The 15,662-nt window shown below is 41.3% G+C and overlaps 1 protein-coding gene across 1 annotated transcript in view; it reads left to right on the forward strand.

The window, feature by feature from the left end:
- LOC124615937 (nucleolar protein dao-5-like) overlaps positions 1-15,662 on the forward strand; it is a 36,221-nt gene that overhangs the window by 8,235 nt on the left and 12,324 nt on the right. The window contains exons 2-3 of the mRNA XM_047144127.1: positions 3,851-4,008; positions 5,804-5,909. Coding sequence (XP_047000083.1) covers positions 3,919-4,008; positions 5,804-5,909 — 196 coding nt within the window. The 5' untranslated portion in view covers positions 3,851-3,918. The remainder of the gene's footprint in view (positions 1-3,850; positions 4,009-5,803; positions 5,910-15,662) is intronic.

Consider the following 15,662-nt stretch of genomic DNA (forward strand, 5'->3'; position numbering starts at 1 on the left):
GATTCACAGACACTGAATCAAGTGCCCACACCTCTGTTCATTATGTGTGAGAAATATGTATTGTGCCAAAGTCTCCAGTCCATAGAGATGGCACGCTGTTAGACAAGGGTAGCCTCGCCGATGAAAGGCAAACGGGTACTCAGATAAACAAATAGAGCGAGGAATGCTGACAGATTCAATTGCGCAAGTGGAAGAGATCGAGTTCGATACATAGAAAGAATAACGAATCATCGCTCTTGGCAGGCCCAGCATCTGAAAAGAATCGACAGCATTATGCGATCTCAACCTGTACCGCTAAAATAGTATTTGTTACATCTTTATGCGTCGATATTGTTTTGTTTCTGCCAGTGGTGCATTTTCGAAAAAAAATGCGTTGTTCTCACAAAGAAAACATTAATTCTTACCACTTAAGCTATTTGTACTAACGATGAGCAAAAATTTAAAAAATGTTTCGTTCAGCTTTATTAACTGATGTAAAAATGTTATATGCGATCGATTTCGTAGCTGCTCATATTTCTTTAACCTGCATAAATCTCGTTACGGTGCATCAATTACTGACGTATAATCTTTTTATGTGGAAACATTGGTACATTGTGTCAGCACTTTACAACTAAGTGATTACGGCGTCTCACTGATTGTCTATTCATAAAAAGAATATTTAGTACAGTAATACCACCTTGCCCAAACTATCCCACCCACGAGGTACGTCAAGCCAGCAGCTGAGGCAAGTTGGCCCATATGATTTTTATCATTTAATTACTTATGACATTGGTTATTTAACTGAAAATATACCGACTTTAATACTCACAGTTTATTTTAATATAAATTCCTACAGCTTTATGACAGAAAATACAATCATAAATTGTATTATCATTGCTTTAAAAACAGTTTTACAGAAAAGCAAGTCCAAAACTTTTATGTCTTCGTCCGATTGTCCGATAGGATCTTGACAGTTCAAACATTCATAAAAATATCCTTTCATGTCATTATTTACACGCGGCTGATATGCCCGCCTCTTGCAACTTGTGGATTGAATCTATTCATCACCTGGATTGCTATAAGAAAATGATTTAAGACGCAGAGCATCATAACCCTCATCTTGGAGGACCTTCTTATGAATGTCTGCTTTTTTTCTGCGCTTAATTCGAGCTTCTGCGCTTTATTCGGCAGCCTTACAATGGCCACAGCCACTTTTGCGCAGAAAATGTATTTCTCTTTAAAGTGTTTTCCTTTCTCTCTTTGGAGGCTTGTTGTTCGCGCTGTAATTCGTCTTTAACTGGAGCGTCTGTCAGTATTGCTGCAGTTCTTCATTTCTTTACTGTCTCTTTTTCTTGTCTGTGACTTATTCAGGCGTTGGTAAGCACGGTTGTTCACGCGATATGACGTTCAACTTAACAGGCGTTGTTACTGACAAAATAGGCGTACCATTATATTCTTCAGCAGTTGAAGGGCAAGCTCCAGCTATCAAACCGCAAACGACGACAGCATTAGGGTCAGGTGTATCCGCTGTATACTTAGGCAGAAAGTCTGTATCTGTGAAAATGTACCTGATTAAGGGGGAGATGCCTGCCATTTTGAATCCAGCCAATATGATTTTAGTTGTAACTGATTTGGTAGCGCAATTTTTACAATGCTTGGGCCCCCGTATATTGTCATTGGTCGTTTGTTTGCTGTGATCCATGCACTGCACGCTGAGGTTACAAATTTCTTAAAAGAGCCGTAAACACTTCGATCTAAGGGCTGTAGTTTGTGACTACGGTGGGCTGGGGAAAACGAAAGTGTGACACCATTTTCTTTGCAAATAAGACTTCAGCTCACAAAAGGGAACTGCAGTTGTCAATTATTACCAAGCGAGGATGGTCTTCGGGACGTCGGACATGTGATACGAAATGTTGCATGTATCTGAAGAAGGTAGTTTCTGTCATTCAGCTTGAGGATCGCGCACTACCATTGCTCCCAACAGGACCGTGCCCAATAAAATGGGGTTTGAAGTTAACCCTCGGGAATATGAAAAATAGAGGCAAGACATTCCCAACTGCACAAACAGCTAAAGCCGTAGTGATAAATTATCCTCTTTCAGTAGATGTTCCCCGCTCTGATGGATGTAATCGCCTTCGAGCTATCATTCTGTCAGGTCTTTGGACAGTGTGATTCCAGTTTAATCTACATTCCAGATATCACCAGGCGTCAGTTGCAGTCCTGTCAAAACGTTGGTCAGGTTGTCAAAAAACAAGGCTATGTTGCGGTTCTTGGAGCTACTGGATCGCACCAAACTAGCTAACTGAGGAGTTCGAATGGAGAGTGTTGGATGTCGTTTCAGAAATCCTGAAGACCAACAGGTCCCGTCGTTCCAAATTCAGTCTAAGGTTGGAGTATTTTGCGTTGAGAGGCAACTGCGTAGATGCAGGGAAACTGTCGAACTTCTTTTGGTGAAAGGCCAAAGTATACGTCACTAGCTTTAAGTGAGGCACTCTTCAATCAAGGTTTCCTCTTCGGGTCAAATACCTGAAAACATGGATTTCTCTCAGCTATGTAGGTCATATTTTAGTAATCCTTGGATAAATAAAGCTTTCAGTAAATTATTAGCGAACCTAGTTTTATATGCTATTTCCGTTACATTTGATGCCATCGTTAAAGTAGCTAAAATATTAAGTACAGTACAACGCTACAAAAGAAAGAAAAACGTTACCTGAAATCTTTTTGCGAAGCTAAATCTATCCCAGAATTTTGTTGGCGTTTCCGAAGGTTCTAATCTTTGAATCTGTTACAATACCTCTCTAATGTTTTTCTAGGTATGTTAAATTCTTGGCTCACTTCCCTAACGGATCTTTCATTTCGTTTTACTGCTATCACTGCTAATCTCATAAGTGCTTCAGAAAGCATTGCACCGTTCTGTTTTGTTTTTATAATTTCGAACCATCCTAAAAACAAAACGGCAAAACGACTATGAGCGGAAACATGATTACATTCAAAGATACACGTAGATTTTATATTTCAAAATATATATCATGTAATGTCCCATAACCAATAATTTCAAATTTATATTACAATCGTTTTGGTTGAATATATGAAGGAAAGTTGTTGGTTTCGGAAGGAAAACAAAGATAAACTTACATATCGAATTATGTTATCAGCTTCAAATCAATTCAGCATAAAATTTTCTCACATAAAAATTGCATTGAGTATCATGTTTGACTATGTTGGAAGTATTAAAGTTTAGAAAAAAAGAACGGGGCAGTTTGACCATATGGGCCGACGTGCCCCTATTTAATGGGCCACTGTGCCCCTTCACCATATTGGAATTATATTAGTCCGTTTACGAAAACTTTTTAAACGTTTATCACCGTCTACAATATAAGATTAATCCTTAGTCCATGGACTTCAATCGCTGCACTTATTTGCTTCGTGAAAGCGTTACCTCGGAGTACACAACAAAACATCTGGAGGAAGTAAATTTTACTCTCAGCGACAATAAAACATAAAAGCATGCCTATCTCGCTCGACAATCTAACTGCGCTAGCCCATTTGCGGAAAGGCGACAATATTGTTGCCATCAATCGTCTTTGTCGGTGGCGCATTCTAAGGTAAGTTCAACGAAACAATACCAGTTGTCCATCGTCCCCTTATGTCCAATGTTCCCCCGTCTCTCCTAGCTTCGAAAATATTTTCATCTAGTATTCTGAACCCAATATACACAGCTGAAGGGAAAGTTTTAATTTTTAATCTCCAAAACCAGCATTTAAGAAATGAGTATAGGTTTTTTGTGTGAGAATGAGACAGAATCCTAGGCCTACATCATTACCGTTAATCTCCGAGACAAACTGATGGTGATGACGGCACTGTTTTGCAGGTATCAGAGAGAGAACCACACCGCCTGGAGCCTACCGCCAGCGCCGCTGACCACCTCTGACATCCAGGATGCGGCTCTCGTTTATCCTGGAGCTGCTGCTCATATTCCTGCTGCTGGCCTTCGCTGCGTCCAGGTCCATTGGTAAGGGCCGAAATCTGGTACGCAGCTGCGCACAGCTCGGTGTGCGTGCTTTGTGGACACATATTCCGAGGCCGTGTCTTTTGACGACGTCACGCACGATACGTGTTTTCTGATATCCACTACGTACGCGGATGATGTATCCACATCATTTGTGCACTTGAGAATGAGCACTAGGAAACTAACTTGTGGTGCTGGTGAGGTATTCATTTAAAGTAACAGCATGGTGGAAACGATGTCATCCTTGAACTTTTTATTTTTTTCTCCATACACGGTTAAGTTTCTTATCGTTTCTGTTATGTTTAACTGAGTTACTGTTGGTATTGTTTCAGTTTTTATTGGATTTAAAGAGACCATTGTGTCTTACACTGAGGTGACAAAAGTCATGGGCTACCTCCTGATATCGTGTGTGGCCTCCTTTTGCCGGGCGGGGTGCAGCAAGTCGACGTGGCATGGAGTCCAGTCGTTGGAAGTCCCCTGCAGAAATATTGAGCCAAGTTGCCTCTATAGCCGTCCATAACTGCGAAAGTGTTGCTGCAGGGTTCTGTGCACGATTATGTCCCATAACAGTCCGACAGGTGACCAAATCTTTCGTTCGAATTGTCCAGAATGTTCTTCAAACCAATCGGGAACAATGTTGACCTGGTGACATGGTACATCGTCATCCATAAAAATTCTATCATTGTTTGGGAGCATGAAGTCCGTGAATGGCTCCAAATGGTTTCCAAGTAGCCGAAAAAAACCATTTACAGACAGTGATCGGTTCAGTCGGGCCAGAGAGCACAGTCCATTCCACGTAAACACATTCAACAACATGGAGCAACCACCCGCTTGCACAGTACCTTATTCACAACTGATGGTGATTGGCTTGTGGGGCGTTCAACGACGCGGTTATCAGCTCCCATACAAAATCCCAATCTTTACTCTGCCCAGTCTCGCCATTTTCCCGAATGATTACGAAGTGATGAGGACAACAGTCCCCAGGAAAACTTGAGTCCATGGCTTCGTGGGTTTTGTGCCACACTCAAACCATGCCGTCGGCTTTTACCGGCCGAAATCGGGACTCATCTGACCAAACCACGGTTCTCCATTCATCTAGTGCCCAACCGCTATGGTGACAAGTCCGGAAGAGGCGCTGCAGGCGATGTCGTGGTTTTAGCGAGGGCACTCGCTTCAGTCGTCAGCTGCCATAGTCCATTAGCGACAAATTTCGGCGCACTATCCTTTCGGATACGTTCGTCCTACGTCCCACCTTAATTTATGTGGTTATTTCATGCGGTGTTGTTTATTTGTTGCCACTGACAACTCTAAGCATACGCCGCTGCTCTCGGTCGTCAGGTTAAGGCCGTCGGCCACTAAGCTGTCCGTGGTGAGAGGTGATGGCTGAAATTTGGTATTCTCGGCACATTCTTGATACTGTGGATCGAGGAATATTGAATTCTCCAACCATTTCTGAAATGGAATGTCCCATGCGTCTTGTTCCAATAATCTGCGTTCAAAGTTTATTAATTCCCGTCGTGCGGCCTTAATCACATTGGAAACCTGTTTACATGAATCACCTGAGTTCAAATGGCAGCTCCGCCAATGCACTGCCCTTGTGTACCTCGTGTACCCGTTACCACCGCCATCTGTATGTGTGCATATCGCTATCCCGTGACTTTCGTCACCTCAGTGTAATGTCGGGTTGTAGGAAATGTGCCCGGTGTTGAGTGTGACACTCTGATGGGCCACGCAGGTCCGAAGCGCCGCCCGGGCCAGAAGCAGGCCGTGGCCCCAGCGCCGGCCCCCGCGGAGGCGGCCACCGGCGACGTGGAGGCGGCCGGGGGCGGCGGGGGCGGAGGGCCCACCCGCTACTGCTCGTGCGCCAGCCTCGTCTGCAAGTGCTGCCGCGAGTTCGCGCTGCCGCTGCTCCGTGGGCCAGGTAAGGCGCCGCCAGCCACACACACATCCACACACACACTCACACACACTACAGAAGCTGGGCCGCAGGTACAAGCATCCACGTGATTCAAGTACCGACGTGTGAATGTTTGTGCGTGCAGCGCTCAACACTGAAGGTGAAGCGTGTACTTGGATAACTTACATGTTTCTTTTACATCTTCTACGTCTACTTCTACAAGCATTCTCTGTGAATCACATTTAAGTGCCTGGCAGAGGGTTCATCGAACCACCTTCACATTTCCCTATTGTTGCAATCTCGTATAGCGCATGGAAAATACGAACACCTCCATAGCCGGCCGCGGTGGTCTCGCGGTTAAGGCGCTCAGTCCGGAACCGCGCGACTACTACGGTCGCAGGTTCGAATCCTGCCTCGGGCATGGATGTGTGTGATGTCCTTAGGTTAGTTAGGTTTAAGTAGTTCTAAGTTCTAGGGGACTGATGACCACAGATGTTAAGTCCCATAGTGCTCAGAGCCATTTTGAACACCTCCATATCTATCCGTGCCAGACCCAGTTTCCTTTATTATGTTATGGTGATCGTATCTCCCTATGTAGGTCGGCGTCAACAAAATATTTTCGTATTCGGAGGAGAACGTTGGTGATTGAAATTTAGTGAGAAGATTCCACAGCAACGAAAAACGCCTTTGTTTTAGTGATGTCCATGCCAAATCCTGTCTCATTTCATTGACACTCTCTCCACTATTTTGCTATAATACAAAACGTGTTGCTCTTCTTTGAACTTTCTCGATGTACTCCGTCACTCCTATCGGGTAAGGATCCCACACCGCGCAGCAGTATTCTAAAAGAGGGCGAACTAGGCAGTCTCGTTAGTAGATCTGTTAAATTTTCTAAGTGTCCTGAAAAAAAAACCGCAGTCTTTGGTTAGCCTTCCCCACAATATTTTCTGTGTGTTCTTTCCAATTTAAGTTGTTCGTAATTGTAATTCCTACGTATTTAGTTGAATTTACGGCCTTTACATTTGACTGATTTATCGTGTAACCGAAGTTTAATGGTTTTCATTTAACACTCATGTGGATGACCTCACACTTTTCGTTATTTAGGGTCAATTGCCGATGTTTGCACCATACAGATATCTTTTCTAAATCGTTTTGCTGCATGTTTTGATCTTCTGATGACTTTACTAGACGATAAACGACAGCGTGATCTGCAAACAAACAAAGACGGCTGCTCAGATTGTCTCCCAAATCGTTTCTATAGACAAGAAACAGCAAAGGGTCTATATCACTACCTTGGGGAACGACAGAAATCACTTCTGTTTTACTCAATGGTTTTCCGTCAGTTACTGCGAACTGTGACCTCTCTGACACGAAATCGCGAATCCAGTCACATAACTGAGACGATATTCCATAAACACGCAATGAGCCGCTTGAGTGGTACAGTGTCAAAAGCCTTCTGGAAATCCAGACATACGGAATCAATTTGAAATCCTTTGTTAATAGCACTCAACACTTCGCGCCAGTAAAGAGCTACTTGTGTTTCATAAGAACGAAGCTTTTTGAATCCATGTTGACTGTATGTCAGTTGAATGTTTCCTTCCAGGTAATTCATAATGTTCGAACACAAAATATGTTTCAAAATTCTGCTGCATGTCGACGTTAATGATACGGGCCTGTAATTTAGTGGATTACTCCAACTATCTTCCTCGAATATTGGAGTGACCTGTGCAACTTTCCTGTCTTTGGGTACGGATCTTTTGTCGGGCGAACGGTTGTACATGATTTTTAAGTATGGAGCTATTGTGTCTGCATACTCTTGAAAGTAACCAAACTGGTATACAATCTGGACCGTAAGACTTGTTTTTTGTAAGTCATTTAAGTTGCTTCATAACTCCGATGATATTTACTTCTATGTTGTTCATGTTGGCAGCTGTTCTCGATTCGAATTCTGGAATATTTACTTCGTCTTCTTTGGTGAAGGAATTTCGGAAGGCTGTGTTTAGTAACTCTGCTTTGGCAGCACTGTCTTCTACTTCAGTCCACTGGCTGCTTGGACTCAAAGTACTTAATCTTCCTTACTTGATATTTTCCATTGAACTATATTGCGCGCACACACACACGCACACCGCACACACATAAATATCACACGAGTACAAGAGTGCCTCCACTAGCACACCGCCTCTTCTCACCCAAGATTCCCATTTTTCTGCTACGTTTCGTAGTGCATAGTTTCCCTCGATTCTACTGTTAGCCCGGTAACAAGGTCTATTTCACGTAGTGCAGTGCAATTCTGTGGATAAATATGGAAATTTGTGGTAAGTTCCTATGGGACCAAACTGCTGAGGTCATCGGTCCCTAGACTTACACATTACTTAAACTAACTTACGCTAAGGACGACATACGCACCGATGCCCGAGGGAGGACTCGAACCTCCGACGGGGGGAGCCGTGCGAATCGTGGCAAGGCGCCGAAGACAGCGCGGGGTAGCCGCAGTTCTAGGGAATGCAATGCAGTACAGTGCATATAGTTAAATGAATGTCCATCCAGAAGTGCAAACAAAAGAGCCAATTAACTCATTTAAAAGACAGGAGAGTTAAGAGTAAACGTTCGCCCTACAACATTACTTATAGCTAACGTAACTAAGCAGTTAACCAAAAAATCTGCAAGGAAACAGTAAATTCTAAACTAGACAACTCAAAATGAAATATTTATAGTAAACAAAAATGTATTGTATAAGGGGCGACCAAAAAGTTTCCTTTCGAAGGCCTTACTGTCCAGAATCGGTACGTCAATTAGGGAAAATCGCGGTGGGCATTCAGGCAATCATACCGCCCACGCACCATGTTGAAGAAACCCGTCTGGTAAAACAGTGTTCCTGCTGCGTGAAGAATTCCGAAACTGTCTGCTGTACATCCTCGTTCGCCAGGTGTTGTCGACCCTTCAGGGCTTGTTTTAAGGAACCGACGGCGTGGTGGGAAGAGATTAGGCCTATACAGTGGGTGCTCTAATGTCTCCCAAGTGAGAACTTCTTCGTTGCGACACTTGCGGTATAGGGCGTACGTTTTCACGAAGGGGAAGCACCCCTTGTCACAGTTTTCCCTCGTTTCTCTTTAATTACCCCATACACATCTTTCATTCTCCGATAGGTGTCTACCGGTGTTTGTCCTTCGGCATCCAAGAAAAGAATAACACATTGGTCCTGTTTGGACGCATTTGGTGATATCGTCACCACAGTTCACGTTTCCACATTTACTGCTCGGACGTTGGAAAGACACGAATGCACACACCAATCCCTTGCCTACATGTCGGTGGTTATATACCCGCATAAGATTCGCGCTACGTTGCGTATACGCTACAGCAACTGCCTCAAACGGAAACTTTTTGATCGCCTCTTGTAATACAACTTCATTTCTAGAGCACCGAGCATACGTTAAACATTTAGATTTAGATAAGATATCTGTGTGGTGCGAAAAATGGCAATTGACCCTGAATAAAGAAAAGTGTGAAGTTATTCACACGAGTACTAAAATAAATTCGCTAAATTTCGATTAAGCGATAAGTCACACAAATCTGAAGGCTGTAAATTCAGCTAAATACTTAGGGATTACAATTACAAATAACCTAAATTGGAATGATCACATAGATAATGTTGTGGGTAGAGCAAACCAAAGACTGCGATTCATTGGCAGAACACTTAGAAGGTGCAACAGATCTACTAATGAGACGGCTTACACTACACTTGTCCGCCCTATTCTGGAGTGTTGCTGTGCGGTGTGGGATCAGTATCAGGTGGGACTGACGGATGATAATGAAAAAGTTCAAAGAAGGGCGGCTCGTTTTGTACTATCGCGAAATAGGGGAGATAGTGCCACAGACATGATACGTGAATTGGAGTGGAAATCATTAAAACAAAGGCGTTTTTAGTTGCGTCGGGATCTTCTCATTAAATTTCAATCACCAGTTTTCTCCTCCGATTGCGATAAAATTCTGTTGGCACCCACCTACACAGAAAGAAATGATCATCACGATAAAATAAGAGAAATCAGGGCTCGCACAGAAAAATTTAAGTGCTCGTTTTTCCCACGCGCGGTTCGAGAGAGGAACGGTAGAGAGACAGCTTGAAGGTGGTTCATTGAACCCTCTGCCAGGCACTTTATTGTGAATAGCAGAGTAAGTGAGTAGATGTAGATGAAACGTGTATGACTAAGAAGCAAAATTAGGCGACAAAAGACGAATAATTGTTTTCTATTGTGCAAAGAAACATATTTGAATAGCTAACTGAGAACAAATTGCTGCCATTATTAATAGCATCACAATTACTTAACAAGTCCGGGAGAGCTGTACGCTTTAAAAAATGACTATTCTTATGGCTGTAGAAGTGTTTTTTTCTATTTCGCTATACCAGTTTCGCCATTACACCAACGTCAGGGATGAATAATTGGTGCTATGTCACGGAACAGTTATGAGTTGTAACTAACGGTACCATTGTACGCTTGTGTCCCACTTTGCAGCAGTGGAGGCAGTAACTGCGACCACCGAGCATAGGTCGTGCTGTTTCTCTTGCAGGATGAAATATAAAGTAAGGACACCGTGCCGTGACAAGGCACCAATAATTTATGCTTGCCAATGCCTTAACGCCGAAACTGCAACAACAAATAAATAAAACTTCTGCAGCCGAAAGAGGGATATTATTTCCTTTCAGAACTTCACGCTGGCTGCTGACCCGTGTTACAAGAGGTTAATGTATACTTTAAATAGTACGACGAGTCTCACGTTTAGTTCTGAGAAGAACTGGCTGTGCTTGACTGAATAAGATTTTGTTACTCGAAAATATTGCATTCTATACGTTGTGACTACCCTACTAAAGACGTCGGTTTTTTGTAGACAAGAGAATATTAAAAACTGCAACTTTTCCCTCTTTCTCTGCTCTTGAACTTGTAAATCAGTAAAGCTCGTGGCCGCGAAACATGTGGTTTTAGAGTTCCTTAAACAGCTCAGTAGTGTCACTTTTACGCTTTGTGTTATAGGAGACACTTGTGATCTTTGTTATTGCAGTCCTTGAACATACACAAATCAGTATGCTAACACTCTCGGTATTTTCATTCAGCAATCTCATGCGAAATTGCATCCTCAACTTAGAGGAAGTAAGTTTCTAAGGAGTTGAGTGTTGTAACTACAACATTCCACCACATATTTTCTCTCTTGAAATTTGTTGTATGTCTCCATCGGCGTTCAGAAGGAATAACCACATCCATAATTACAGTGTTAGAAGAAAAAAATGGTCATCGTTACTCTTCATTACAATTAACTTGAGTTCAAAAAAGGGTGAATAATGCTGCTTTTAGCATCTACGATCACTTACCCGATGTCATTAAATGCTTTAGAGATACAGAAGCCAAATTAGGAACATGAAAAGTTCCTTCTGGACAAATTCTTCTAGTCTACAGAAGAATTGTTATTTAGATACTTGCATCACATTTACTAAAAATGTGTTGCATACTTACTTGTGTTATTAAACCAAACATTGTTTTATGTTATGTGACGTCATCCGTAAATGGTCAACACGTTACTACATTAAAATACCAATTAAATTAATGTTCTCTAAACTGGTTCGTCCAACGTCATTACGATATACCGTGCAAAGTGAACCGTGGGACATGTGTCTAGCTATAAGCCAAAACTCAAAATCTACAATGAGCCAAAACTCACACACCGCGCATAGTTTTTATTTCAACCTTGGTCCCATTTCAAGTCTTTGGAAACTCAGTAAGCAAAACCATGCTATAATAGTTCAAAAGTCAGAGAGTCAAATAAAACATTGTGGTTTCCACAAAAACAATTCGGTTTACTTCTACTTTAACCTCTCCAAGGACTGGCTACCAACTCTCCATTGCTGCCAAGTAAAATATATTACTGTGCTCAGTAAAGATACTTAAGCTGTCTTATCTGAATTTGTTGCTCTGTTTGAGCTGAAATCCTTGATGAAAAGACGGCAGTGAAAGGTTTAGCACTAACGATATTTTGATGGGTCTCTACCCTTGAAAGGTCCAAAATCAGAAAGCATGACAACTTCTGGCAACTGCAGGAAAAGTCTTGAGCATATCAACTTGTTCCCAGATTCCTTTCCTTATGGAAAAAAATGTGAGTGCTGTAAATAGAAAAAATAATAAACATGTAGACTTATGACCTCAAAAGAATACACCTAGGAAGAAGTACCAAAAAGTAAAAAAAAGGAAGTACGGGCAGAGTAGCGGGACTAGGTGGAATGACATTGGAAGAAAGTAAATATGTCGGCAAGAAAGTCCGTTGAGTTTGTAAATTAGCACATTCAGAGTAAATAAATAGCCAGAGTGTGGAGAAAATTTCGAAAGATAGACCTTCTGAAACTAGACAAAGATCCAACATATAGTAAACGCCGCTGCTTGTGTACTGGCTACGCTCAAGGAAAAAACATCCAGGATGGGCATTGAGTGTTTCCTCAATCAGACCGTGTCCTACACAGGTAACGGTAAACATCAACGAAAAAGCTCGCAAGGTAGGCCTTGACGACTTCCTCGACCGAATCCCTGTTCAAAGACGGTGTAGGATATCCTCACAAATTTCTTCTTCTGTGAATTGTAGTGACGACGGTCATTCGAATGAAGCCATTTTAACCGCTGCCGGCTGCTTGTTAGCAGAGCGCATTTATGCTCTCGAGTAGAAGAACTAAAAGAGAACTGTATAGTGCAATGTGTGTCTATTGAAGACAAGAACGATTTTCCACACTAACCACCGTTCGGATTTGAGAAGTTTTCTCGGAGGGCTTAAGAATAATCAAGAATGGATAAACACGCCTATTTTTAAAGGTCACTACTTAAGTTCCGAAAAAAGAAAATTATGGATACAACTATTTATCCACGCTAATAAAAATGAAAAATTTTGAGACAAAAGAGAACATACTCACTGACAACAGAAGGAAATATATGTTGTTCTGCACAGTCACAGCATGCATGGAGGAGCAGAGAAAAGTTTTTAGGTTATACCTGCAACCTGCGGGACATTTCCACAGACGTTCAGGAGACCCTCGAATGTTCAGACTAAGCTTTGAGGACTATCTTCACACTTGCGTAAGATGTAAGAGACGCTGACACGTATCGTTATTTTGTCACATACGCGACACTCGCGGCGATCTTCCTTGACCACATAAGTTAAAGAACATCTTATCCAGGAACAGAGAGCTTTAGATGTGGCAGAAAGTGCACTCCACCACATAAAGGAAGGTTTCGGACGACGGAAGAGTACTTTTACTGGGTGACACATGTAAGTCTCGCGGTAGCTCACAACGCGCTGTACAACAACACTGATTCTTCTTTGCAACACCATAGAATATTATAGTTTTACGCGTATCACTGAAAAGGCCCAGTGAAACCCCCGATTCTTTGTCGAGATCCATGGCGCGAACTGCCAATATAGAGCCAAGATTTTTTCACAACAGAAAATTCATTTGTGCTGATGATTTGGCTTTAGTTCAGCACACTGACATTCAGACCAGTTTCAAGGGTTAGTTAGTTACTTACTTAGTTAGTTTCACGTTCCGTGGACCATTTGCACGATAAATCATAATGATGTGGAAAGAGTCGTTTTATGTACGTTTCACAACTTAATTTTTAAGCTAAACAGTTATAAAGTAGTAGTTTTTTTTAAATGTACAGATGTGAGTTAGTAATTCCCAAATACCACATTTCACACAGTACAGTAACAGAGATTCTTCTACAGAATAGAAAGAATTGCCAAGGAGAAGCTTTTTCAGTTTGTTTTCAAATTTTACTTTGCATCTGTCAGACATTTTGTATCCTTGGGTAAGAGATCAAAAATTATTGTTGCAGCATTGTGTACCCTTTTTTATGCTAAAGACGATCTTAATGTGAAGTAATGAACGAAATTTTTCCTTCGGGTATTATAATTATATACAGCATTGTTTGTTTTGAACTGGAATGGGTTATTTACAACATACTCATGAGGGAATCAACATATTGTGAAGCAGTAATAAGAATGCCCAGGTCTTTAAACAGATGTCAACAAGATGATCGTGGGTGTACACTGCGTAGTACTCTTACAGCAAGTTTTTGAGCAATGAAGACTTTCTTTCTTAAGGCTGGATTACCCCAAAACATTATTTCATATGAAATTATTGAACGAAAATATGCAAAATATGTTAACTTGCTGATTTGTCTTGTGGTTATTACGTGGCGTAGAACTGTAACAACACACTTTTGCAGTCGAATGAACATTTATTGTAACACCGAACAAAGCGAATACAAGAGAAGCTGTCAAACAATGGCGCGCGAGACATAGACAAAGTGAACTAAAGTAAAGTCAAAGAACATCGATTCAAAGACATGGCGCTTCACGCCAGAGGCGCCACAGTCGCTTCCCAAGGTTTGCAATGATTCCAAGTGCAAATGCTGCAGAACAAAATTGTTTTTTGGAATTACAAAATATGCTTTTTCCAGTTTAAATTCTCATCAATATGAACACCTAAGAATTTGAAGTTTCCACCCTACATTATTTCCTCATCATGTGGTACTCTTATCATTGATTTAGTACTCGTAGATGTATAGAAGTGAACATGGTGCGTCTTTTTAAAATGGAGTGAGAGATGATTCGCAGAAAACCAGTCAGTGGTGGTTTGTTTACTATTTCTTCTGTTTCTGTATGCGTGCTAGCGTCATCTGAGAAAAGAACCAATTCATTTTCTTGTATTTTAGACAGAAGATCGTTTACATGCACAATATAATGCAAGGCCGACATCTAAAAGCAAAACTCGCTGTTCTAAATCACAGCATTCGACTTCAAAAACCACAATTGCGAAAAAGTTATCACCAACCAAAGTTACCACTCTAATGTCACAAGTGTCTAGTCTAATTTGCAACCATGTTTCTCCAGAGGTAGCACCTGCAACAGCAGTAAACCAGAGAAGAACTACAGCGATTTCAGATAAACTATCTGCATTTAAAACGTAATTGTGGTTTTCTAAAATGTTCCTTTTTAGATAACGGAAAACGATCGTCTCGAATCCACATCCTATACAACACCAAAATACTCGTCATCTGTTCTGAATGAACAGTTTTCGATTGTTCAGTCCAGCTCCTGAAAACAAATAATTATGACTTAGTATTTTAAACATAGCTGCACAACAGCAACGGTTCCACGTAATAAAATTATAAACAGCCGACCAGTTGCAATGGATAAAGAATTCTTCACCTAGGTTTCATCAAATTAAAATTTGTCTTCTTCAGAAGGTGGCAATTTTACATTAGTAAGGACTAATGTACCATCGTCGTTTTTACAAATGTCGGCATAGATCCATTTGTCAAAATTAAAATATAGCCCTAGAAATAGGGTTTGTCACGCAAATATAAATTAGTACATGGATCTTGCAGAGCTCACAAGAGTCGGTTGTGAGCTCTGCAAGATCCATGTAGTAATTTATATTTACGTGACAAACCCTATTTCTAGGGCTATATTTTAATTTTGACAAATGGATCTATGCCGACATTTGTAAAAACGGCGATGGTACATTAGTCCTTAGTAATGTAAAATTGCCACCTTCTGAAGAAGACAAATTTAAATTTGTTGAAACCTAGGTAAAGAATTCTTTATCCATTGCAACTGGTCGGCTGTTTATAATTTCATTAATTCTGACTTACTTTATTTAATCGTTGTTGAGGTTACACACTGATTGATTTTAGCAATGAGCATTAACAATAGTTTTACGCTCTCCACTACCAGTTTCAC

Source organism: Schistocerca americana, chromosome 5 (assembly GCF_021461395.2).
Source record: "Schistocerca americana isolate TAMUIC-IGC-003095 chromosome 5, iqSchAmer2.1, whole genome shotgun sequence".
Lineage (NCBI taxonomy): Eukaryota > Metazoa > Arthropoda > Insecta > Orthoptera > Acrididae > Schistocerca > Schistocerca americana.